The sequence below is a fragment of the Ovis aries genome, chromosome 16 (genome assembly GCF_016772045.2).
Source record: "Ovis aries strain OAR_USU_Benz2616 breed Rambouillet chromosome 16, ARS-UI_Ramb_v3.0, whole genome shotgun sequence".
Lineage (NCBI taxonomy): Eukaryota > Metazoa > Chordata > Mammalia > Artiodactyla > Bovidae > Ovis > Ovis aries.
In genome coordinates this window covers 12,796,192-12,821,907 of record NC_056069.1, presented here as the reverse complement: position 1 = coordinate 12,821,907, position 25,716 = coordinate 12,796,192, and the positions used below count along the sequence as shown (strand labels likewise).

The 25,716-nt window shown below is 39.2% G+C and overlaps 1 protein-coding gene across 9 annotated transcripts in view; it reads left to right on the top strand.

Moving 5' to 3' along the window:
• The window catches only part of MAST4 (microtubule associated serine/threonine kinase family member 4), a 618,855-nt gene that overhangs the window by 338,177 nt on the left and 254,962 nt on the right, over positions 1-25,716 (top strand). For 5 of the 9 annotated variants that reach the window (XM_042233727.2, XM_060400347.1, XM_060400345.1 and 2 more), the window contains one exon: positions 2,142-2,177. The exons of the other annotated variants lie outside the window; for them this stretch is intronic. In XM_042233727.2, coding sequence (XP_042089661.1) covers positions 2,142-2,177 — 36 coding nt within the window. The remainder of the gene's footprint in view (positions 1-2,141; positions 2,178-25,716) is intronic. 9 annotated transcript variants of the gene reach the window in all.

The following is a 25,716-nucleotide window of genomic DNA, read 5'->3' as shown; positions in this document are numbered from 1 at the left end:
TTGGTCTATAAGAGTGGTTCTCAACCAGAGGTGATGTTGTCCCCTTGGGGACATGTGACAGTGTCTAGAGAAAATTTTGATTGTCACAATTACTGGGAGGTGGATTTCTCCTCTCATTTATGGGTATAGAAAGGACAGCGTTGTTGCTAGACATTGTGCAGTGTATGGGAAAACACTCCCATCAACAAAGACTTGTCAACCCAATATATTCCTAGTGCTAGAGGTGGGGACCAGAGAAGGCAATGGCACCCCACTCCAGTACTCTTCGCTTGGAAAATCCCATGGACGGAGGAGCCTGGTAGGCTGCAGTCCATGGGGTCGCTAAGAGTCAGACACAACTGAGCGACTTCACTTTCACTTTCATGCATTGGAGAAGGTAATGGCAACCCTCCAGTGTTCTTGCCTGGAGAATCCCAGGGACCGGGGAGCCTGGTGGGCTGTCGTCTATGGGGTTGCACAGAGTCAGACATGACTGAAGTGACTTAGCAGAGGTGGGGACCACTGGTCTAGAGAGGAAGGGCCAGAAAAGAGGGTGAAGTGAGAATGGGGCGATTGATTTCTCTGATGCCCATTGTCTATATTGTCTTGAGGAGAAATGCTCTCTTGTGTGGTTACCCTGCTTGCTCAGAAATTAGTCTCTGGAAGTGTTTTTTGGAAGTGTTTTCAGAAGATGTCTGAAAGTGTTATCAAATAAGGATAGTTTAACAAAAGCATGCCTTAACTACAGGGTAGGAATGTTGAACATTTGAGTTAATTCACATAAGAAAGTATTTGTTTAGACATGGATGAATTTATCAATTGGGATGTTTTTGATTGCAAGTAATAGAAGAAAACCTAACTGAAACTGGCTGAAAAAAATAAAGGAAATTTACCAGCTAATGTAACTAAAAAGTCCTGGCTTCTGGCAAGGGTTAACCAAGAGTTTCAGTGTTTCAGGGACCCAGTTTCTCCTTCATCCTAGGACATGCTTCCTTCCTAGCTCATAGATGACTGCCAACAGTTTTCACAATTTGTTTTTTCTTATCTGTCCTCACCAGGAGTGGATTTTTCTTCTCCTGCCATTATGGGTTTCTCTTTGATTGGGCCATCTTAAATTAGGTATCCATCCTTGAATATGACAATATTTATAGCATTACCCTCATTAGCTTAGACTGTTTGGTATGGCAACCACTGGCCGCATGTGGCTGTTGAGCTCTTGAAATGTAACTAGTCCAAATTAAGATGGGGAAAATGTGAAATATTTAATAATTTGTGTACTAATTGCATGGTGAAAGGGTAATATTTGGGGGTATATTGGGTTAGAATACAAAACTATTATTAAAATTGCTTTCACTTGTTTCTTTTAAATTTGTTTTTAATGTGATTACTAGAAAATTTAAAATCGTATTAGTGGCTCCAAATTGTATTTTTGGTGCGCCAAACTGGCTAAGACGACTCAGGAGTCCCTTCAAATAGAGTGGAGTCAACTCCATCCAAATCACATGGTTGATAGCCTTATGGGAGAGAGATGGGAAGGATATTGGGCAAGCAATCAGAAATGAACACTGCAGTGACTGGCATAAGCAGAGAAGGGAATATTTGTTGAATTGCTGCTATTTTACTGCAGGTGAATGTCTAGAGATACTTCTGCTCTACTACCACTAAAAAGTTAATATTTTTTCTTAAATATATTTTGGAAAGTTCTAGAGCAAACATATGGCTCATAGTAACTAGTGAAACAGCACAGATACACTAGGAGGAAGGAAATAATCCCCATTCCTCTCCTTGTTTCCACTCCTAACCCTGGGCGGCCCTTGTTAGTCTGGTCTGTGTTCTTCCGTTCCTTATTGCATGGACATGGGAGTGCCTGCATGTCCATTGTTTCATTGTGTCTGTTGCTACTGTCATAATGGAATTATAGCGTTTCAATTTGCTTCTCTCACCTTAGCAAGTCACACTCTACAGCTTTATCCCATTCTTTTGAATAATACATAATATTCTATCTATGGATATTCCAACATTTCATTTAACCATTTCCTCACTAATGGACGTTAATGTTATTTCCACTCTCCCCTCTTCCTGTGCCCCACAACAGACAATGCTGCAATAAATATCATTGTACCTGTGTCCTTACGTACTGGTCCTTTTTTTTTTCCCTATAGGATAGATTCCCAGAAGTGGAATTGCTTGGTCAAACGGTATGTGTATTTTTAATTTTAATAGATATTTCTAGATTCTTTCCCCAAAGAAATAGCAAATCACATTTGCACATAAGAATGCCCATTTTCTACATTTTCACCAGCATTGGATGCCACTGTTTCTTTTCCTTCTTAGCAGTCTTAAACCTCTGATCATTAATTTACATTTCTTCACTGACTGTCAGTGATGCAGAATATATTTTCATGTTTATTATCCATTTGAATTTCCCTTTTCTTCATTTCCTATTCATTTCCACTACCCATTTTTCTAGTGTTTTTCTGTCACAATTTCTGGGAGCTATGTATTGTTTTAGAAATGTTAATCCAGTGTTATACCAATGTTATATATGTGCAAATATAGCTTTATGATTCTTGTCTATATGTATGATGTCTTTTACTAAAAGAAAATTATTAGTTATTATTTAATCCAACGATCTATCAACGTCTTTATTGCTCCTGAGTTATCCGTTTTACTCAGGATGTCATTGTCCATCCCATGGCCAAACAAATAGTCTTATAAATATTCTTCCCTATTTTTAAAAACATTCAAATCTTACTCCAGTTTTACAATTTGTACATGGTAGGAAGTAGTATGCTCTCTATCTTTTTTCTCCCCAATATAGTTACTGTAAGAAACTTTCTTTTCCATGGGATGGAAATGTTACCCTTGTCACATATAAAGACGCCACGTGCCCCTGTGCCAGTCTCTGGCCTCTTCATTCTGCCCCCCTGTCTGTCTGTCTCTGTGCCAGCACCGTTTTTCTGTGAATACAGTGGCCTTTCTAGTGAGTTATGATGTCTGGTAAGTTCTTCCTCACTGGTCTGTTTTCATACTTTTCATGGTTGTTTTTAGCCATTTATTTTTTGTTTCATGTTGGTCTAGCTATATTACATTTTAAAACTTAAAGGTGGGGAATTTTATATTTAAAATATTTGAGATAAAATTCCCTACCTTTAAGTTTTAAAATGTAATATAATAATATATGATAAATAAAACTGCAAAATGACTTTGCAGTTTGGGATTCTCTTTACTTGATGTTACTGATTGGAAAATAGTTACTAATAACTTATGGGATTTTCTGTTAATTTTATTTCTTTAAGTGTGACTTTGTTCCTGTGATAATTGTACAGTTATCCTAAGATGCAAAAATGGGGACGCAGGCATGATATATTTTAACCTGTCTAAAAATTAGATTATAATAAAGCTAAAGTGACCTTGTAAATAATTTGTATTTCTATTTATATAATGAGCTAGAAGTTATATCCATACCTGGATTGGTTCAGGGGTGTGTCAATATGATAATATGACAAAGACCTATAGTTGAAGTTTATGATAAATTATGGGTTTTCAATCTTTTGCTATGGATTTTTCTAAAATTTAAACAATGTTGACTTAAGAAGTGATCACATTTGAAGTTTGAGGTAAAGTTGTTTTTAATATTTTATGTTTTTGACAATTCTTACATTAAGTTTTTACTAATGTGATATTAATTTTGTTCACTGAAATTCTTGATAGTTTTTTGGAAACTTTAATTATAGTATTAAGGTAACAAATACTTCTGCATTTCTCTGAAAGCATCTGAAATTCTAAAGATGCCAGTGATTTAAAATAATGGTTACATTTTCTTACAAATTGAACACATATGCAGATACACGTGAGATCTATATTTTGCTTATGAAAGTGAAGGGAAGTCCTCATGTTGGTCCCTGCCCATTTTTACTTGGTTAATTAGGAAAAAACCATTAGTTTCTTCTATAGCCAAAAAAGGAAATGGTAAGGTAACACATTGTGATTAATATTGAGTGATATAAATACTTGACAAATTATAATTGTGTTTTTAAAAATGATATTTTTAGTACTTTCACTGAAGATATAATTCAAATAAATAGATTGGTATGGCAATTTTTTACATGTGTATAAATATTAAAGATGATAATTTAGAGAAGGAAACTAATTTAAATTGTTTACATGAAAACCAATAAAGGACTTAGTAAAGTTAAGAGTTCACTTTGAACTTTCTAAATGAATTTATAATTTTATTAGGTCAAAATCAAATATAATTTTCCTGCTCTGTTCTGAATTAGGTAATTAATAATCACTGCCTGGCTTCCACCCACTACTTATATGAAATCAGCTAGTAGGCACCCCATGGACCCCAGTTTTATCACAAAAACTACTTTCCACTATTCCAAGACTCTGAAACATATCTGGCTATTACAGTTGGGATAAGGGAACACTTTGTTGGTTTTAGAACAGTGTTGTTTTTTTTTTAAACCAAAGAGCAGGAATGCTTTCAGTAGTGTGTGAAGCTATAAAGAGATTAACCCAACTGAAATAACTTCTGCTGGCTAACAGTGGAAATTTAGGTGACAGAGCAAATGGTAATTATAAGCCATTGAACAAGCTGAGCCTACTGAGAACCAAGAGCAATCATGTTTTGTCAAAGGTTGACAAATGATATAAACTGTACTGTATTAAAGGCATATCACGTTTCTCATATTTCCTAATAAGCTGTATTTTAACCAGCTCAAGTTGTGTTTCCTGTACTTACATTTTGTTGTTGTTGCTGTTAATTGCTCAGTCATGTCTGACTCTCTGCGACCCCATGGACCACAGCAAGCCACACTTCCCTGTCCTTCACTGTCTCCCAGAGTTTGCTCAGACTCATGTCCATTGCGTCAGTGATTCCACTCAACCATCTCATCCTCTGTCATCCCCTTCTCATCCTGCCTTCAATCTTTCCCAGCCTAAGAATCTTTTCCAATGAGTCAGTTCTTCGCATCAGGTGGCCAGTCCTTTGCACCAGTCCTTCCAATGAATAGTCACGGTTGATTTCCTTTAAGATTGAATGTTTTGATCTCCTTTCCATACAAGGGACTCTCAAGAGTCTTCTCCAGCACCACGATTTAAAAGCATCAATTCTTCAGTGTTCAGCCCTCTTTACTACCTGCAATGCAGGAGACCCTGGTTCAATTCCTGTGTCAGGAAGATCTGCTGGAGAAGGGATAGGCTACCCACTCCAATATCCTTGGGCTTCCCTTGTGGCTCAGCTGGTAAAGAATCAGCCTGTAATGCAGGAGACCTGCTTTCGATCCCTGGGTTAGGAAGATCACCTGGAGAAGGGAAAGGCTATCCACTCCAATATTTTGGCCTAGTCACAAAGAGTTGGACAGGACTGAGTGACTTTCCCTTTCACTTTCAGCCTTCTTTATAGCACTTAAGTTTTAATCATCATCAAAACTGACAAAGATGATAACCAGAAATATAAAAAGATATTTGTGTTATCAAATATAATATCACTTTTATGTGGAATCTAAATAATAATACTAATGAGCTTATTTAAAAAACAGACTCACAGACATAGAAAACAAAATTATGATTACCAAAGGGAAAAAGGGGAGGAATAAACTAGGAGTATGATATACACTACAGATATACACTACAATATATAAATTAACAAAGATTTACTGCATAGCACAGGGAACTATATTTGATATCTTATAGTAACTTATAATGGAAAAGAATCTGAAAAATAATTTACATATATCTAATACACACATACATGTATATGTGTGATACTGAATCACTGTACTGTACACCTGAAACTAACAGAGTATCATAAATAAACTTTACTTCAGTGGAGGGGCCTGGGTCGCCCTACCTTGAGCAGTCCCGGCATCATCATCCTCTGCCACTGTCCAGTTATCTTTGACTGCCACATATGGATTCCCACAAATCTCTGAAGGAAATGGTTCTCATTATGGGAGGAGCCTTGGCTGTACTCTGGCCCAGAAGGGAGTCCTTGTGATTCTGTTTGACATCAGCCACCCTGCTCAGACCATTCCAGAAGGCATCTGATTTATACCAGGAGACATCCGCTGTCTCTCTGATGTAGAGAATGACTTCCAGGGTGTCGATGTGGCTTGTGTGTTCCATATCATGTCTTACAAGTTAACAGTCCAGCAGTGACATGGTGTGTTCATCCAGGAAGGTGACTGAGAGACCAGAGATCAAGCCTTGAGCCTTTGGAGTGGGAGCACTGACTCCAAGACCCTAGACTACCAGAGAACTAAACGTAGGGAGTATCAAATAGTGAGAGCTCACATTCGAATACAAGACATGGCATCGCCCAACCACCGGTAGCACCCTGTGCAAGGTGCCTCATCTGAACAACAGACAAAACAAAAACACAAACCCAGTCATCAGCAGACAGGAGTAACACCTCACTCAGCCTTGCCCATCAGAGGAAAGCAAACAAACATACAAAAACTCAGCACAAAGCTCACCCTATATGAAGCTCACACAAACCACTGGACCAACCTTAAGAGGGCAGAAACCAAAAGGAAGAAAGAATTCACCCCTGAAGCCTGGGAAAAGAAGACCTCAAACAGAATAAGTTAATGAAATAATGAAAAGGCAGGGAAATACTACACAAATGAAGGAACAAACTAGAAACACAGAAGTCCAAATAAATGAAGAGGAAATAGGCAAACTACCTGAAAAATAATTCAGAATAATGATAGTAAAGATGATCAAAACCCCTGAAAACAAAATGGAGAAAATGCAAGAATCAACTAACAAAAGCCTAGAAGAATTAACGAATAAACATACAGAGACAAACAACACAATTATTGAAATTAAAAATACTCTAGAAGGAATCAATAGCAGAATATCTGAAGCAAAAGAATGAATCAGTAAGTTGGAAGGTAAAATGGTGGAAACAACTTCAAGAGGCACAAACAGTCCCATACAGGATAAACCCAAGGAGAAACACGCCAAGGCACATACTAATCAAACTAACAAAGACTAAGTGCAAAGAAAGAATGTTAAAAGCTGCAAAGGAGAAACAACAAGTAACATACAGGGGAAACCTCATATGCTTAACAGATGATCTTTCAGCAGAAACTCTGCAGACCAGAAGGGAATGGCAGGATATATTTAAAATACTGAAAGGGAAAATTCTACAACCAAGATTACTGTACTCAGCAAGGATCTCATTCCAAATTGATCGAGAAATAAAAAGCTCGTCAGAAAAGCAAAAATTAAGAGAATTCAGTACTACCAAACCAGCTTTACAACAAATGCTAAAGGAACTTATATGGTCAAGAAATACAAGAGAAGAGAAAAGATCTACAAAATCAACCCCAAACAATTAAGAAAATGGCAATAGGAACATATATATCAATAATTACTTTAGATGTAAATGGATTAAATGCTGCAACCAAAAGACACAGACTGGCTGAATGGATACAAAAGCAAGACCCATGTATATACACTGTCTAAAAGAAACCCACTTCAGACCTAAAGACACATATGGACTGAAACTGAGAGGATGGAAAAATATATTCCATGCAGATGGGAAGCAAAAGGAAGCTGGAGTAGCAATCCTCATATCAGACAAAATAGACCTTAAAATAAAGAATATTACAAGAGATAAGGAAGGACACTACCTAATGATCAAGGGATCAATCCAAGAGGAAGACATAACAGTTGTAAATATCTATGCACCCAACATAGGAGCACCTCAGTACATAAGACAAACACTAACAGACATAAAAGGAGAAACTGACAGTAACAAATAATAGTAGAAGACTTTAACCCACTCACACCAATGGACAGATCATCAAAGCAGAAAATAATAAGGAAACACAAGTCTTAAATGATACATTCGATGAGATGGGATCTCATTGATATCTTCAGTACATTCCATCCAAATTCAGAATATGCCTTCTTCTCAAGTACACATGGAACATTCTCCAGGATAGACCACATCTTGGATCACAAATCAAACCTCAGAAAATTTAAGAAAACTGAAGTAGTATCAAGAATCTTCTCCGACCACAAGGCTATGAGACTAGATATCAATTACAAGAAAAAAAAAAACTGTAAGGATCACAAATACATGGAGATTAAACAACAGGTTTCTAAGTAAACAACAGGTTACTGCAGAAATCAAAAAATTTCTAGAAATAAATGACAATGAAAACACAACTCAAAACCGATGGAATACAGCAAAAGCAGTTCTAAGGGGGAAGTTTATAGCAATACAATCCTACCTCAAGAAACAAGAAAAACATTGAATAGACAACCTAACTTTACACCTAAAACAAATGGAAAAAGAACAACAACAACAACAAAAAACCCCAAATAAGTAGAAGGAAACAAATCATAAAGATCCAAGCAGAAATAAATGAAAAAGAAATGAAAGAAACAATAGTAAAGATTAGTTAAAAAAAAAAAAAGCTGGTTCTTTGGGAAGATAAGCAAAATTGGCAAGTAAACTATACTTCAAGTTTTTAGAAAAGAATAAATTTTAAATATAATTATGCATGTGTGTAAATTCTTTATTGTTAATTATAAACTTATTTTTAAGTGTATGTAGGCTATCACAGGATCTTAAAATCACAGTAAATAAGCAATGAATAAGCATATCATAAGATTAATAATAAAGGAATATTTCTTTTATAATATACCAAGTATTTAAGACTTTAATTTGCTCCAGGACTACCGAAGCTTAGACTCTGAAAGATAGAATTCTTAAATTAGGATGGAGAACCTATCTTTCTTTGTAGAACCAATATACGTAATCATTTGTGACTAGGTGTTGGAATGGCTGTAGTAGAGTCCATGGGCAAGAAACAGTTGTTTGTGTTTGAAGCTAGGAGAACTCTAGCTGCTGCAAGTTTGCCATCATAGCCCCCCCAAAAAAACCCCAAAACACTGATTTAGAGGACGTGAAGTGATAGACTAGAAAGATATAAGCACTAGAATAATTAAAATAGTGCTCACAGAACCTAAAAAGTAAGGAAAGAAACGCCCCCCAAACTGCAACCTTGGGTACAAATAGTCACATATATTGATTTAAATTAATCAATTCAGATTATAGTCAGCATCTGTGCCTTACATGAAGATACAAAGCAGGTGATATTATGGTGTTGGACAAAAAAACAATGATGTACCTCCAAAAATAATTCAGATATTATGTGCAAAGCAATGTTCCTGAGGGCCAGAACCCTCCTTAATTCATAGGTGTTCTTAATCTAGATCAAACTGAAGTAAAAACAACAACAACAACAACTTATGTGGCATTGTATTTTTGAAAGATGAAAAACAATCTTACAACTAAAAGTTAAAACTGGATCAAGGTAAATATTTTGCTCACATTAGTTATCAGTTTAAGACTTGAAAGGGTTGCCTACAAATGAACACAGTAAATTAGAGCAGTAACACTGTTCTAGTTCAATACTATTCTCTTGTTCTTGTTTAAATTACCTTCATTAAATACTACCTTCATGTGTTTGGTACTGTCTTCAGTTAGGTTCAGTCGCTCAGTCATGTCTGATTCTTTGAGATTCCATGGACTTGAGCAGGCCAGGCTTCCCTATCCATCACCAACTCCCAGAGCTTACTCAAACTCACATCCATTGCGTCAGTGATGCCATCCAACCATCTCATCCTCTGTCGTCCCCTTCTCCTCCTGCCTCCAATCTTTCCCAGAACTAGGGTCTATTCCAATGAGTCAGTTCTTTGCATTAGGTGGCCAAAGTATTGGAATTTCAGCTTCAGCAATCAGTCCTTCCAGTGAATATTCAGGACTGATTTCCTTTAGGATTGACAGGTTGGATCTCCTTGTAGTCCAAGGGACTTCCAAGAGTTTTCTCCAACACCACAGTTCAAAAGCACCAATTCTTTGGTGCTCAGCTTTCTTTATAGTCCAACTCTCACATCCATACATGACTACTGGAAAAACCATAGCTTTGACTAGACAGACCTTTTCTGGCAAAGTGATGTCTGTTTTTTAATATGTTGTTTGTGTTGGTCATAGCTTTTCTTCCAGGGAGCAAGCGTCTTTTAGTTTCATGGCTGCAGTCACCATCTGCAGTGATTTTGGAGCCCCCCAAAATAAAGTCTGTCACTGTTTCCATTGTTTCCCCATCTATTTGCCATGAAGTGATGGGGCTGAATGCCATGATCTTAGTTTTCTGAATGTTGAGTTTTAAGCCAACTTTTCCCACTCTCCTCTTTCACTTTCATCAAGAGGCTCTTTAGTTCTTCTTCACTTTCTGCCATAAGGGTGGTATCATCTGCATATCTGAGGTTATTGATATTTCTCCTGGGAATCTTGATTCCAGCTTGTGCTTCATCCAGCCTGGCATTTTGCATGATGTTAACTCTGCATATAAGTTAAATAAGCAAGGTGACAATATACAGCCTTGATGTACTCCTTTCCTAATTTGGAACCAGTCCGTTGTTCCATGTCCTGTTGTTACTTCTTGACCTGCATACAGATTTCTCTGGAGGCAGATCAGGTGGTCTGGTATTCCCATCTCTTTAAGAATTTTCCACAGTTTCTTGTGATCCATACAAAGTCTTTGACATAGTCAATAAAGTAGGTGTTTTTCTGAAACTCTCTTTGCTTTTCGATGATCCAGTGGATGCTGGCAATTTGATCTCTAGTTCTTCTGCCTTTTCTAAATCCATCTTGAACATCTGTTAGTTCACAGTTCACATACTGTTGAAGCCTAGCTTGGAGAATTTTGAGCATTACTTTGCTAGCATGTGAGATGAGTGCAATTGTGCAGTAGTTAGAGCATTCTTTGGCATTGCCTTTCTTTGGGATTGGAATGAAAACTGACCTTTTCCAGTCCTGTGGCCACTGCTGAGTTTTCCAAATTTGCTGGCATATTGAGTGTAGCACTTTCACAGCATCATCTTTCAGGATTTGAAATAGCTCAACTGGAATTCCATCACCTCCATTACCTTTGTTCATAGTGATGCTTTCTAAGACCCACTTGACTTCACATTCCAGGATGTCTGGCTCTAGGTGCGTGATAACACCATTGTGAGTATCTGGGTCGTGAAGCTCTTTTTTGTACAGTTCTTCTGTGTATTCTTGCCACCTCTTCTTAATATCTTCTGCTTCTGTTAGGTCCATACCATTTCTGTCGTTTATCAAGCCCATCTTTGCATGAAATGTTCCCTTGGTACCTCTAATTTTCTTGAAGCAATCTCTAGTCTTTCCCATTCTATTGTTTTCTTCTATTTCTTTGCATTGATCACTGAAGAAGGAAGGGTTTCTTTTCTTTCCTTGCTATTCTTTGGAACTTTGTATTCAAATGGGTATATCTTTCCTTTTCTCCTTTGCCTTTAGCTTCTCTTCTTTTCTTAGCTATTTGTAAGTCCTCCTCAGACAGCCATTTTGCCTTTTTGCATTTCTTTTTCTTGGGGATGGTCTTAATCGCTGCCTCCTGTGCAATGTCGCAAACCTCCATCCATAGTTCTTCAGACACTCTATCGGATCTAATCCCTTGAATCTATTTGTTAGTTCCACTGTATAATCATAAGGGACTTAATTTAGGTCATACCTGAATGGTACCTTCTTCAATGTAAGTCTGAATTTGGCAATAAGGAGTTCATGATCTGAGCTACAGTCTGCTCCCGGTCATGTTTTTGCTGGCTGTATAGAGCTTCTCCATCTTTGGCTGTAAATAATATAATCAACCTGCTTTCAGTATTGGCCATCTGGTGATGTCCATGTGTAGAGTCTTCTTTTGTGTTGTTGGAAGAAGGTGTTTGCTATGACCAGTGTGTTCTCTTGGGAAAACTCTATTAGCCTTTGGCCTGCTTCATTTTGTTCTCCAAGGCCAAATGTGCTTGTTACTCTAGGTAGCTCTTGACTTCCTACTTTTGTATTCCAGTCCCCTATGATGAAGAGGACATCTCTTTTGGGTGTTAGTTCTAGAAGTCTTGTAGGTCTTCATAAAACCATTCAACTTCAGCTTCTTTAGCATTACTGGTTGGGGCATAGACTTGAATTACTGTGATATTGAATGGTTTGCCTTGGAAACAGATCATTCTGTCATTTTTGAGATTGCATCCAAGGACTGCATTTCGGACTCTTTTGTTGCCTATGACAGCTACTGCATTTCTTCTAAGGGATTGCTGCCCGCAGTAGTAGATATAATGGTCATCTGTAAAATATCACCAGCTTCCCATCTATATTTTGCCTTAATCCACTGTTAGAAATGTTAAGCCTCACAGACGTAGGAGAGAGAACGAAATACTGATGCAGCAGATCCCAGGCAAGGATGAGGTTTCATACTGCTTCACATGGAGACCTGGTGACACGAGCGGCAAAGAACTCGCCTGCCTGTGCAGCAGACGTTAGAGGTGCTGGTTCCATCCCTGGGTTGGCAAGATGCCCTGGCAACCCTCTCCAGTATTCTTGCCTAGAGAATCCCATGGACAGTCCGTAGAGTCGCAAAGAGTTGGGCATGCCTAAAGCAACTGAGCGTGCATCGGCAGTTCAAGTGTATTATCACCAGGGAGGATAAGGTTCCTTTGGAGTGATGGTCCAACCCTGTCCCTGGGCTCCTTGCAGAAATTATGAATCAACTATGATTGTGACCTAAGCACTTGTCCATTCTGCTGCCAGCTCTCCTGCCCATTCAGAAATGTGTTGAGACTGCTCCGTTTGTTTGCATGAAGCCGATCCTTATACTGGGTGCCTTAAAGAGGAATAACCACTCTTTTAAGAAACCTACTGTGAGCTAGTCATATGAGCCTCCAGCTGCATTTAATTTCCAGGTTAGTTAATGTCAGAGGATGGCTTTTTAAAATGGTATGTTGAATGTGGGGACCAATTATTAATCCCTATAGTATTTTCATACACCTAAATGTCGATCTGTCCATTTTCTTGAGTTTTGTAATATCTTCTAACATTCAGATTCTGATGAATGAAAGAGCTCTTTGCAAAAAAAGAAAAAAAAATACAATTGGTCCCTTCTCCTAGTATTGAATTTGTTGAAAGCCAGCTCACTGTCTCTTAGCAAGGGATAGGATTATTGAAATGTATGAATAGAAAACTTCAAAAGCGAACCTGTCAAAGCAATACAAAGTAAAAATATTTTAAATATAATTGCAGTTTTATTCAGCAGTGAGAAAAAAAGAGTCAAAGCATTTCTCCTTAATGCCACACTGAGGCATGGAACATTTTGTGAGAATGAGTAGAATATTCACAGGAAGGAGGGCACCTCGGCGTTCTCCAATTTAGGACGGCTCATGACCCCCAACCTCCCATTTATCTGACCAGATTCCCAACAGCTCTGTTGAGGCCCCTTCATTTTCATCTTCTTAGACACCCCACGGTGTAGCATGAGATCACATTTGTAGGGACACTGGGACTGAACAAACACTTTCTTTTACATGGTGCTTTCAGAAGAATCCTTTTATGTCCTAGATGGCTAGGCTCCTTGGATGTCTGAACAATGAAGAATCGGAGCAAGAAATTTCTGCACCAGAACCCTGGGAGCATAACACACTTTGAAGTAAATGTCTCTGGTTTGTGGGACCATAGTAAAGAGTGGGGTTTTTCATGATCCTTGCATTGATGTCTGCAAAGCCAGATGGCTTTGTAAAATGAGCCCCAAGCAGTATAACTGATTAAAAGAAATGCCATGTGGTTGAAGGCTTTCCTATCCATTATGAGCCTCGCAGATAGAATCGTTCTCTTGGGGTCCATTGATATTGGGGAATCGCACTCTCCATCTTTAGGGGTCAGCCAGTGACAACTGAGGCAGGTGTTGGCAGCAGAAGCCTCCCAAATGAAGGCTGAAAAAGTCTCTCCAGCCAGCCACCAGGAGAACTTCCTCGAAAAGAAATGAAGCTGGCCACTGATGGGAGTGGCAGATTTTATTTTCTCAGCCTCCAAAATCACTATGGATGGTGCCTACAGCTATGAAATTAAAAAACGCTTGCTTCTTGGGAAAGAAGCTATGACAAACCTAGACAGTATATTAAAAAGCAGAGACATCACTTTTCTGACAAAGGTCCATCTAATCAAAGCCGTGGCTTTCCCAGTGATCACATATGAATATGAGAGTTGGACCATAAAGAAGGCTGAGTGCTGAAGAATTGATGTGTTCGAATCGTGGTGCTAGAGAAGACCTTTAGAGTCCTTTGGACAGCAAAATAATCAAACCAGTCAATCCTAAAAGGAAATCAACCCTGAATATTCATTGGAAGGACTGATGCTGAAGCTCCAATACTTTGGCCACTTGCTGTGGAGAGCTGACTCACTGGAAAAGACCTTGATGCTGGGAAAGATTGAGCATAGGAAGAGAAGGGGGCAACAGAGGATGTGATAGTCAGATGGCATCACTGACTCAATGAACATGAATTTTGGCATACTCTGGGAGAAAAGCCTGGCATGCTGAAGTCCAAGGGGTTGCAAAGAGTCAAACACGACTGAGTGACTGAACAACACCAACTGAGGGGAATAAGTGCTTTGAGGGTTGTAGGTACTTCCTGAAGTTGTGACTCACATATTTCAAGTTCTCCTCTCATTCTTGTCTTCTTTTGGTTGTGGTCCTACATCTGCATCCTCCTGAGCACCCCAAAGCTCCCAGAGCCTCGCACATAGGATGACCCTCACTCATTCATCTTCTCTGTAGAGTATAAATGACTCTTTTGAGGATACTCAAGCTCTTGCTGTTGTTGTTGCCCGTATAGAAATCATTCAGCCCGTGTTTGTGGCCCAGAGCACTGACTTCAATGTAAGAACACAATGATATATTTCAAGTTGTTTAGGGCAGGGGGGAAAGGAAGGGGCGCTGATGAAACTTGGCCTTCAGGTAGAGGAATTCATAGATGTAACAAATTGTTCTCTGGCTCTATAACCTACTGTTTGATTATTGGGAAATGGTGTTTGCGGCAGAGGAAGGAAAAGCTCATCTTAAGACAAGCTTTAAAACCCTGTTGTAAAAGAGGTAGCTGGCCCTGGGTTTAGTCCTGTTCCTGTCATCAGGAAATACTTGAGTCCTGTAGTGTTAGTTATAGGCAGTGTTTGAAAACCAAACCACCTCACTCTTCCTTTTCTCCCTGTGGCCGTGTCCTCTTATTGACTCGTCAGATGTAGTGCTGATTTGCTCACAGAGTAGCAGCGGTGGAGAACCAGGGACCTGTGTCCCATTGAAATAGCTCACTTCCAAAAAGTTTGTACTTTCTGTCTCTCTGAATTTATAAGAATCCTTTCAAAGAAGAAAATAATTCAATCCTAGGGGCATTTCCAAAACTTGTTATTAGAGAATGAACTGATATGTGGTCTTTTATTGGGGTCTATTTTTTTAGTAATAATGTAGAATTTATAGCATCTTAGTAGGTTAGGGTTAATTGGCCTTTGTAGAAAATAATCATTTAAACAAGACTTTTATCAGTCACACAGGGGGTCATTATAGAACTAGGAAACAGGAAAAATGCATTCAAAACTTCCCTATATCTGACCACTTGAAGAAAAGATAGTTTAAAAAGCAGAGCATTTGCTTTTTACTTGTGTCTTTTGATGCATTAGATAATTTCTCCTTTGGTTATTTTTGGTGTTTTAGTCATATAGCTTTTAAGAAATGGGGGTAGCATTTTGTTTTGCTGTGGAAATTCTTAGATCATGAAGCATTGATCATTTTTCACAAATACTTCCGTTGTAGAAAAGTGAAGTATAAAGAACTGTTTTCATCCATAATCCCACCTTGTAGAGACAGTCCCCACTAGCCTTTTAGTGTATTCCTTTTCAGGTTTTCTTCTAAATCCTCGTTCTTTGGTGCTTATCGATTCTTGGAGTCCGTTTTCTTTCCAGCTGGGAAAGAAGCCCACCAGTCGTATATGAGCTGAGTGGCCTACTTGCCCATAGAATCTGCTCTGTCTTCCAACAGGAACAACCAGGAGAGCAGAGTTCTGGGCTGTTCCTAATGGTCACGTATCATCGTTTAGGTTCCTGACCCATTTCCTTCCTTCCAGTAACTCATTTTATAAAGTTCCCAATGATAACTTTTTTTTTCTACAGCTGTTGGCAATATTTGTTCAGGTTCAGAAAAGCTGTTACATTTTATGTGTGAGAAATCACTCTGAACAACACATTTTAATAGGTTCCCCTGGTCAGCAGAGAGATGCTATGTTCATTTAGGGAACAGAACAGATTTTCCTTTGTTTGGCTTTAACACTTGGGGCTTTGTAAGATTTCCCCAGGACCCAGCACTGTGGTCATTCTTAGCCAAGCTGTGATTTAGAGAGTGATTTACCGACCCAGGCGGGTTTCCCAGAATTCCTCAGGGTGTGCCATTTGTGTAGCTTTGCACATGCTGGAGCAGAGTTTCCCTACAGCCAGGGAGTTTCGTTCCCTACCGTGTCCCCTATGTCTAGAGTCATAGAACAGTTGTTTTATAATTATGGTCTATGTGTGTTTTAAAATCATGTATATCCCTTACTGTTTTTTTTTTTTAATCATTTTTTTAATTGAAGGGTAATTGCTTTACAGAATTTTGTTGGTTTCTGTCAAACATCAACATGAATCAGCCATAGGTATACATATGTCCTCTCGTGGGCTAACCCATTAGTTACGTGGACTGAGCGGTTATTGTATTCCTCCGCTAAGTTATTGCAACTTCCGATAAGAATATGCTGTGCTTCAAATATGAATGTAGATGTTGGGCCCTCCCCTTGATGTATTTGCGTCTAGTGCAATTTCATCTTATTGTTTGCATTTACACCTTTTATGAAGACAGGCAACAGTGATGGATTCATTACTGATTAATGTTTTTATGTTTTTCCAGCCCTCTGTATAAAGAAGTGTAATTTAAATTTAACCTTACCCTAAATTCTAATTTATTTGTTTTGGTTTATTGTCAGAGAATTTTAAGCATAGGCGATGGAGGCTTTCATTTACCAATAGGCATTGAGGAGTGCCGGACATAGATAACTATTCAAAGTATATTTCCTCTTGGTCTGGCTTGAATTTCCTACATCACAGTTTCACAAAGGGGAGGGAGCAGGTAATGCCGTACATGAAATGGATATTAGTTGATTGGAATCAGATTAAGCTTTCTGCTGTTACAATTCCCATGGTTTGAATACATTTATCTGATAATCATTCTTTTGCTTGATGAAGGAAAGAAAGGAAAAGAGTTAAAAAAGAAGTAATCAATGGGACTGTGACCAAGGAGCACTCTGCATTTGTTGTTGTCTTTTTTTTTAAGTCAAGGTAGAATGGCTTGCATGAAGGGGACTTTCCTGGTGGTCCAGTGGTTGAGACTGTGTACTCCCAATGCAGGGGACACGGGTTTCACCCCTGGTCAGGGAACTAAGATCCCACATGCTGCAACTGAAGATCCCATGTACCACAACTAAGACTCGACCCAGCCAAATAAATAAAGATTTTTAAAAAAGGTTTGCATGAGAGTAAGAAACACTGAATTCATGTTGGTGATTACCTCTGGGAGGAGAGAGGGGAGCTAAGATCAGGATGGGTGCTGGGGGTTTCAATGGTGTGTGATTTATCAAGGTGAGCAGCTGATACTCAGGTTTAGATGGTGATTCCACTCTTCCTTTCCTAGACTTTTTATTAAAAATTATAAAAGATGGAGAGTGGCTGTGCATGGAAGGGAGATTTCCCCCAGGCCACTTGTATCTTTGAAAGATTTAGCTTTCTTTAACAGCTCTTTCAGCCCTTGCCATTCTCAGCCTCTTTCAGACACATCCTGTGGCTAAAAAGGCCAGGAGAGGGAAAAAAAGGGAAGGTGTTGTGGACACAGGGAAATGTGTGTGAGAAATATCGAGAAGATATTGACAAGCAGAGGACACTTAGTCGACTGCTCAGAAATGAGTGATTGCAGTGCCTCTGTCTGCACGATCCTTACTCTTCCTCTGCTTTCCCTCAGTTGTTTCTGCATAAGCCTGGGGCAGCTGCATATGTATGCAGTTCGGTCCTGTGTACAGACTCTGAAATGTAGCTACCCTGTTTGACAGGGCCTGATTTCTCCTTATCTTACATAGTGATGGAGGATCCTTGTTAATGGGGGAGGCCCTGTTAAAGGGAAGCACTCACCCTCACCCTGGCCACTAGTGAGTATTCCTGGAACCCACAGGGCTGGAGCCCCAAGTATGTAATGATGGTGGCTGAGAAACCAAGAGCCTCGAGAGGCCACTCAAAGCCCACAAAGGAGGTGGACACTTGAGAGAAAAAGAGCATCGTGCCCAGCCTGGCAAGGTGGGTGAAGAGGCTCCGCTCACCCTATGAAACTAGTCAGCTAAGGCTGCTGTAACAAAGTGCCACAAGCTCTGGGTGGTTTAAACAGCAGGAACTGTTAGGAGTTAGGAGTTAGGAGTCCAAGACGAAGGTGTTGACAGGGCTGGCTTCTCACGAGAGCTGTGAGGGAGGATCTGTCCCAGACATCTGTCCTAGCTTCTGCGGTTTGCTGACCCAACCGCCTAACTTGGCTTGTACACGTGTGGCTCCCGTATCTGCCTGCATCCTCACATTCCCCTGTCTGCATGCATCTTCCTGCATCCAAATCTCTCCCTTCTGCGCGGACACAGTCACAGAATAGGACCCCCAATGACCTCATTTTAACTTGATCATTGGCAAAGATTCTGTTCCCAGATTGTATTCACAGGGGCTGGGTGTGTGGACTTCAGCGTCTTTAGAAGGACACAGTTTACTCCGTAACAGCACCTCCATTTCTCATTCTCACTGCTTACATCTGAAAGGGAGATTCTACCTGTCAGCTTAAGCTTGTACTGGTCTATGAAATGTCTTCTTGTTTTCTCAAGAATTCCTCTGAATGGACTCTGTCATCCTGCTGACAGAGAGAGAAAGGACTGTGGGAAAACACAGAGATAAGACAAGATACCTGTTAGGGAGAGAGCAGTTGAGAGGAGCATTTGCAAGAGAACAAAGCCAGGAAGAAATATGAATTACTCCTTGCTACAGTTTCCTTTTTCCTTCTATCCAGACTCTTCTGCACACCTCATTAGAGCAAAGACTAATCTATCAAAATCCAATCAATTCCACTTTAGATGATGGCCAATGAATATGGTTGCAACTATGTTACCTGTGAAATAGGCCTTTGTGGATAAGCCTGGAAACCTCCCCCACTGTTTATAATGTTGTTTTTCTGAGAATGCAGTCTGATGCCTTAGCCTGACAGATGCACCTACGGAGCACAGCCCGGCAAATCGTTGAGATGAGCTGGGGAAATAGGGCTGCCCAGGTTGAGACGTCGTGGCAGCTTTCTCTCTCCCACATCAGGGTGCTTGGGGGTTGCAGAAGGGCACTCTGAGCAATGTTGCTCTTCCCTACTGGAAGGTTAGCACCTACTTGGTGTCAACAAGGCTGGACCTTCCTGTGCCTCAAGGAGTTCCCCTGGGAACTGGGCTCATGCCCAGAGCTAACACCACTGGGGGACCTGCAGAGACTTTCAGCTGTATCCCCAACAGCCATGGTGCCCTTCTGCTTAATGGATATGACTGATTTTTGTCAGGGGGTGGGTAATGTGCTCAATTAAAAGGCTATGCCTAGGAGCTGCTTTCCCTCACAGCTGGATGTAGTTACGGTATTGTGTTTTGGCCAGTGAGATCTAAGCAGAAGTTTCTTGGGGAATAGACAGCTGGTGAGGATCCTTTTTCTTTTCTTCCGCTTTTGTCTTTCTCTATGTGATGCATTTGTGTTGGCCGGAGATTGGTCCCTGAGGTAGAACATGAGGGTAGATTACCAGAAGGATGATAGAACTGAAAGGTAGCAGTTTAATTAGATGATTTGGCAGTCACCGCATCAACCATGGATTTCCTGCTTCTGAACCTTTTTCACGTGAGAAGGCAGTACGCTCTTTTGCTTAAACCACATATTGGTGTAGCTGAGGCTATGACCCCTAATCTTAAGTGAGACAGAAATCCTCTCCCAGGAACCCCCATCACTGCCCTTTAGAGTGTATCAGAAAGGCAAGGTTGGTCCAAGGAGAATGAAGAGAGGAGAATTTCCCCCTCAGACTTTTAAGAAGAACTAGTCTGCTGGGCCCCATGACATCTTTTCCTCAAAGCATTTTTTATGTGAACTGGAGGCGAAGACTCGGAAACTATGCCCCCTCTAACTGCTCCCTTATTCATTCACAGCTCTCTTTCCTAATACCATAGATAGTGTCAGTCAGTACCATTTTTACCAACTAGCTTGTAGTTTCAGCAGCATCACCATCGTGGTAGTAAGACACTATTTTGAGTGCTTCATTGCTTTTTACCATTGGTTCAGAAAGTTGGCTAGAAAATAGAGCAAGGAACATGCCGGTATCAGTGATAAGATGTATAGCAGGCATAGATTTAATGCAGCTGACACCAGAAGGAAATTATTTCTTTCCCAAAAGGACTACTACTTAGCTTCCATCAGACACCCAATGCTCTTTGGCCAATGGTGTATGTATTTGTGAGTGAAAAGAACAAAATTAAAGAACGTGGACAGATTTAACATGTATTGATGAATCATTAAGAGATTTGGATTTTTTAAAAAATGCCCTGATTATATATTTGGCTCTGTAGCATGTTTTCAGGAATGTACGAGGCAGGAAAGAAAATTGCCTTTCTACCTGGATCCACTATCTGCTCAGCACTGATTCTCTGATATGATGCAGGGAATTGGGAGGAAAGAGGGGTGAGTGGGCTTGCTTTGAAACTGTACTTGTGACCCTAAAGGCAGGAGAAGCTGAGATTTATAAAACTGCTGGGGCTGGACTGAGGTTATATATTTTATGCTGAGCAGGGGGCCCACTCCACACAGCTGTGTAGGATAAAGAAAAGTCAGCCCAAAGGTTTCTTTATCCATCTTGAATTATCTTGTGTCTCTGCATTTCCAAATTCACAGCTACCCTCTAGAGATGAAGATTTTCATGGAGGTCCAGACTTAGAGGAAACATAGTTTCCTAGGACTTACTGTATCTGTGACAAGGGGCATCGTTTTCTAAGTGTCTCATTTAATGTCACAGTGGTGTGAGATTCTAAAAAGTATCTGCTGCTTGAGGAACTTAGAAGGCAGTTAAAGCCATCCATTTATGGCTTATTTTAAGTGTATAAAATGTATTTTCTCATGGAGTATGTTTTTCCTTATTTTATTTTTACGGGGTTTCAAAAACTTACCAAGGCTTTTAAAGGTTCACTCCTAACCTCAATTCCCATTTCAGTATTTCTCCCCAAACTATTGATTTCATCACTTGTGGGTTCACCTTTTTTGGTGTTTATCAGGACCCTAATTCTTGAGGTGAGAGATGAATTTCAGCATTGTTTTTGAATAAGTATTATTATTATTTTTATTTCTTTAGCTAGCTAGTGAAGATGGGGAAATGATGAAGTTCATGAAAGGAACCCCACTAACTCTGATACAGTTTTTTCTAACACATTCCCAGTGAAGTGATAGTTATCACTTGTAGATAAACTAGGATTGGGCATGACATTATGCTGGATGTCATTTATTAACTTCTGAGTGTCAATCTGAAGCAATCTAGAAAGTTTGAAAATTATTTGTGTTTTATATATTCACATTTTCCTTGGCCTCCATCACCAAAAATATTCAGATCATATTGAAGGCAGTGTTGCTGCTGAGAAGGCATGCATCTATGAAATACTGTTAAAAAGGGGCACATCCAGGTTCTCAAATGCAGAACCCCAGTGACTTCCCACTGAAATTCCGAGCAGTATGGGGATACTGACACCTGGTGACCCTGTTAGATGGTAATACCAGTATTTAAAGGACATTTTGGAGGGAGCGCATGAATCCATGGTAGCTTCAGAAAATTATGGAAGCACTATAAAATGAGGTTAGTATCCAGCATTCTTTTTTCAGTGGTGGTGATGGTATGGATGCTATCTTCAAATAATAACCTGTCTGGTGAGAAATAGAACATACTGACAGCTGTGCATTAACTGTCGCTTCTGAATTGCTGTACATAGAATCTTAATCAATGAGGGTTTTTTACAGATGGTCGTGTGTCACACTTCAATATGAATTATCTGAGAGGATAATCTGTGGAGATGAGTAAGTAGGAAGTCTTCATTAGGAGAAGCTCTGACACCTTCACTGGGAAAGATGATGAAACCATCAATTGCATAAGAGAGTGGCCTTTTCAGTGGGAATTCTTGGGCTCCAGTGAGGAGTGCAAGTCTAGAAATGAATGCCTTGTTTTCTCCTCTAGTTTGCTCGCTCAGTAATTTCATGAGATGCATTTTCATAGAAGACTTTATTATCTTCTGGTAGTTGAATAGTAAGATTTCACAAGTGGAGGTGACCAAGAACTCTAGGCCACCCTGCAGGTTGTATATTTCCAGAAATAATCGTTTTGTTTTCTCATAAAAGTAAAAATGAAAATGTGGAGGAAAACAGAAAAGAGATGAAATAAACTTGTGTTGAAATTGTGCTGGCACTTTGAATTAAATTCTCTGCATGGCTGGTTTTTATTTATGACCAGGAATGATGAAACCTTGATCTGAAAGTGGCAGTACAAACTGAATAGGCGATGAAGGCTTTCTCTGTTTGGGGGTTGATAATTAGCTATATGCAGGTCATGGGTTGACAATTAGTTCTGTTCCTCAGAGCATGTCTGCAATCTTTGATATCTACTTAGGCTATATAAATAATTTGCACAGTTTTTATTACGATTTTTCTGTTAATCTTTGATGGAGTGAAATTTGATGTTTTCTCTATGACAAACCATGAAATTTAGTAATTAAATCCTTTTATTTATTCAAAGTCTGCACTTAGTTAAAATAAATTTCCACAAAGCATTGTGTTGGGGGTTTTCAAAATGTTACTTCATGGTTCTTTTGCAACCAGCAAATGTATCTTTTCATAAGCATTTCTAATCTGATAGTTTCATTCTTTAATTCTCATCTAAACAGGAATCATTTAAATTGGGAAGCCAGAGATTTCTTTGGCCTTTCAGAGCTTAATATGACCAATCCTTTGCATATCTCAAATTTGTTATCATTTATTACTACATTTTGGAGAAGGAAATGGCGCCACACCACAGTGTAATGGATAATCTCTTGAACAGAGGAGGCTGAAGGGCTACAGTCCATGGAGGTTGCAAAGAGCCAGACACGACTTAGCAACTGAACAACAATTACTACATTTAACCATTCATAGAGTCTTTCCATAGTTCTTTAATTAGAGTAAGCAAAGCACTTATGTTTCTGGTAACTCCTTATGCCTATATAGTACTTATATGCCCCTCTTATGTAGTAAAACTTCTGATGAAATATTTCAGTGATGATGAGATTTATGAATTTTGACTCCTTGAAAGTGAGATCTTGTGATTTGGAATTGTATATACTTGTGTTTGAGCAATATTCCCCCCACCAAACCTACTAACAGTTTTTCCTAATTGTTTTACTGATCTAGCAATTTGTTTTCAGCTTTTTTGCTCCACACTTATTTTCTTTTCTGGTTGCGCGTCATCATCTCTTTTCCACTTATTAAATGGAATAATTTGCCTTTTATATATTATTCTTATCCTCTGATTGTTTAGACTGTTCTCATCTTAGGGGCTGTGAACAGCGTTGTGGAATGTATCAACTCCCTGAAGTTACATGTAAACGTGTGTGCCTGTGTGTGTTTTCTAAAGCTTTCATCCGAGCCTCAGAAACCTCCTTAAGCAGGCTTATTTTGGAAATTCCCTGGTGGTTCAATGGTTAGGACTGTGTGCTTTCATGTCGAAGAACTAAGATCCTACATGCTATGCAGCATGGTCAAATAAAAAGAAGAAGGCGGCTTAGTTTATTTTTTTTTTCAAAGAGACCTTTTTTCTCTACCTAAATTTTAAGCTTCCTGTGGAAGGCACTTACACTTATTCTCCCACGTGTTCTATGAGGAGTACAGACCACAAGAGTGGCAGCTCGTGGAGAATGTTGACTGCTTCCGTGCTTCCCAGACCAATGCAATTGGTGACCACGCATTTAGAAGGGTTCCTCTAAATTGAATGATGCATGAATTTCTTTTAAAAGTGAAACATTTTCACACCTGCAATATCGACTTCAGTATATTTATTTTAAAGATAATTGTGAACGCAGAGAGAAATCAGGTATAAACTTGTGTTTAATGGTTTTTACCACTACAACTAAAACACATTAAAACAAATATGACTGAACTGCAGAGCACCATTTAACGTAACAATACCAATACTGTATGTTAATGATTTACATGATATATAGTGTATAGGATGTAAAGATATAATGATTTGTCAAAACTAGATCATTCTTAGTAATACCAACACGCTATTGACTATGCCACCAGCTTCCTTCATGTGTGTTTTGAGTTGACGTGTTTGTCATATGTAATGTAAAGCTCAGTTCTATGACTTTTCTGATAAAAAACCTTTAGTGATGGTTCCATGTTACTCCATGATGTTATTTGGCCCTCACTTCACTTGTGTACTTGGGCCTCTGTTATTTTCTCTTTAGCTCAGGGCAACTGCAAATAGTAATATTTGGCCAACTTGATCCTTAACACAAATGGAAATACACTGAAACCATATTTAATTAATTTTGAGCAGTCTGAAATTAAAGGATAGTCATTATATAGCATCAATGAAATGTCAATAAAATTTTTAATGTAGTGTGTATTCATATTTCCCTAAGAATTACTTTTAGATTGTGCTCTGAGGACTGGCATGCAATATATGTAGGGCCAGAATTGGTGCAAAATACTTTTAGTACATTAATGAATATAACTTGATTTAGTAGTCTAATTGAATATTTATAATTAAAATTGGTGAGCCCAGGTTTAATTAATCCTTGTCATCATGCACTTTACTGAAATAATGATTTGAACCTAAGCTTTGTGGTTGCTGATGTTGTATTTTGTATTTGGCTTCAGTCATCTCTTATTCAAAATCCAGCCTTGCTTTGAGTTGTCTCATGTACTATAGTCAAACTAACCTGGCAGCTCAGAGGGGTCCCAGTGGTGGGGTAGGGAAAAATATCTGCAAACCAGGAGTTAATGAGTTAAAAGGCGGTGGCCATCTATAGTGAGTGGAAACAAGGCATGCTTGACTTGGCAATTTCCTGTTTTCTCTAAAGATTTTCCCCCAAAGTCTGCGTTTGAAAGCAATAACTGCTGTATTTAAGATCGTATGTTTTTTTCAGGACATCAGTGTATCTTCCAGTACAGTTCTGCCATTTCACAGCTGTGTGGCTTTGCCTCTGTTAAAATGGGAATGAATGATGGAAATGAGGATTGAGTGAGATAGTGCATCAGAACTACTCTGCATAGAGTGTGGCTTGTGCTAGACAGCAATAACGTTTGCTGAGCCCTAATAGAAGACTAGTATGAGAAGAAAGTATTCAAACTAGCCAATTTCTGACTCATTTTACACAGGTAAATGTCAGAAGAGGCTTCTCCGTTTTTCAACTTCCTCCTTAGGTTTCAATACTCTGCAGTGGTTTGGGAGTCAAAGTTGGTGCACCCTTCTTATTATTTCTTTTATGAGGGGAAGTGCCATCTTCCAAGGTGCCTATGGAGCCAATTATATTGTAACCTTGTAACCTTTTTACTGCCCATTGAATCTGCTCTTTTGCCCTTTTCCAACCTAGTTATCCCTCAACTCCTTCAAGTTCTCCGAGCCATCTTTCTGTCAGTTCTGTCCTCTCTTTCCAGCTCTGTCCTGGGGGACCCCTGCCCCAGCATGCCTTGCCCCCTCCCTACTTAGCATGATGCTCAGTACTGATGCAACCGTA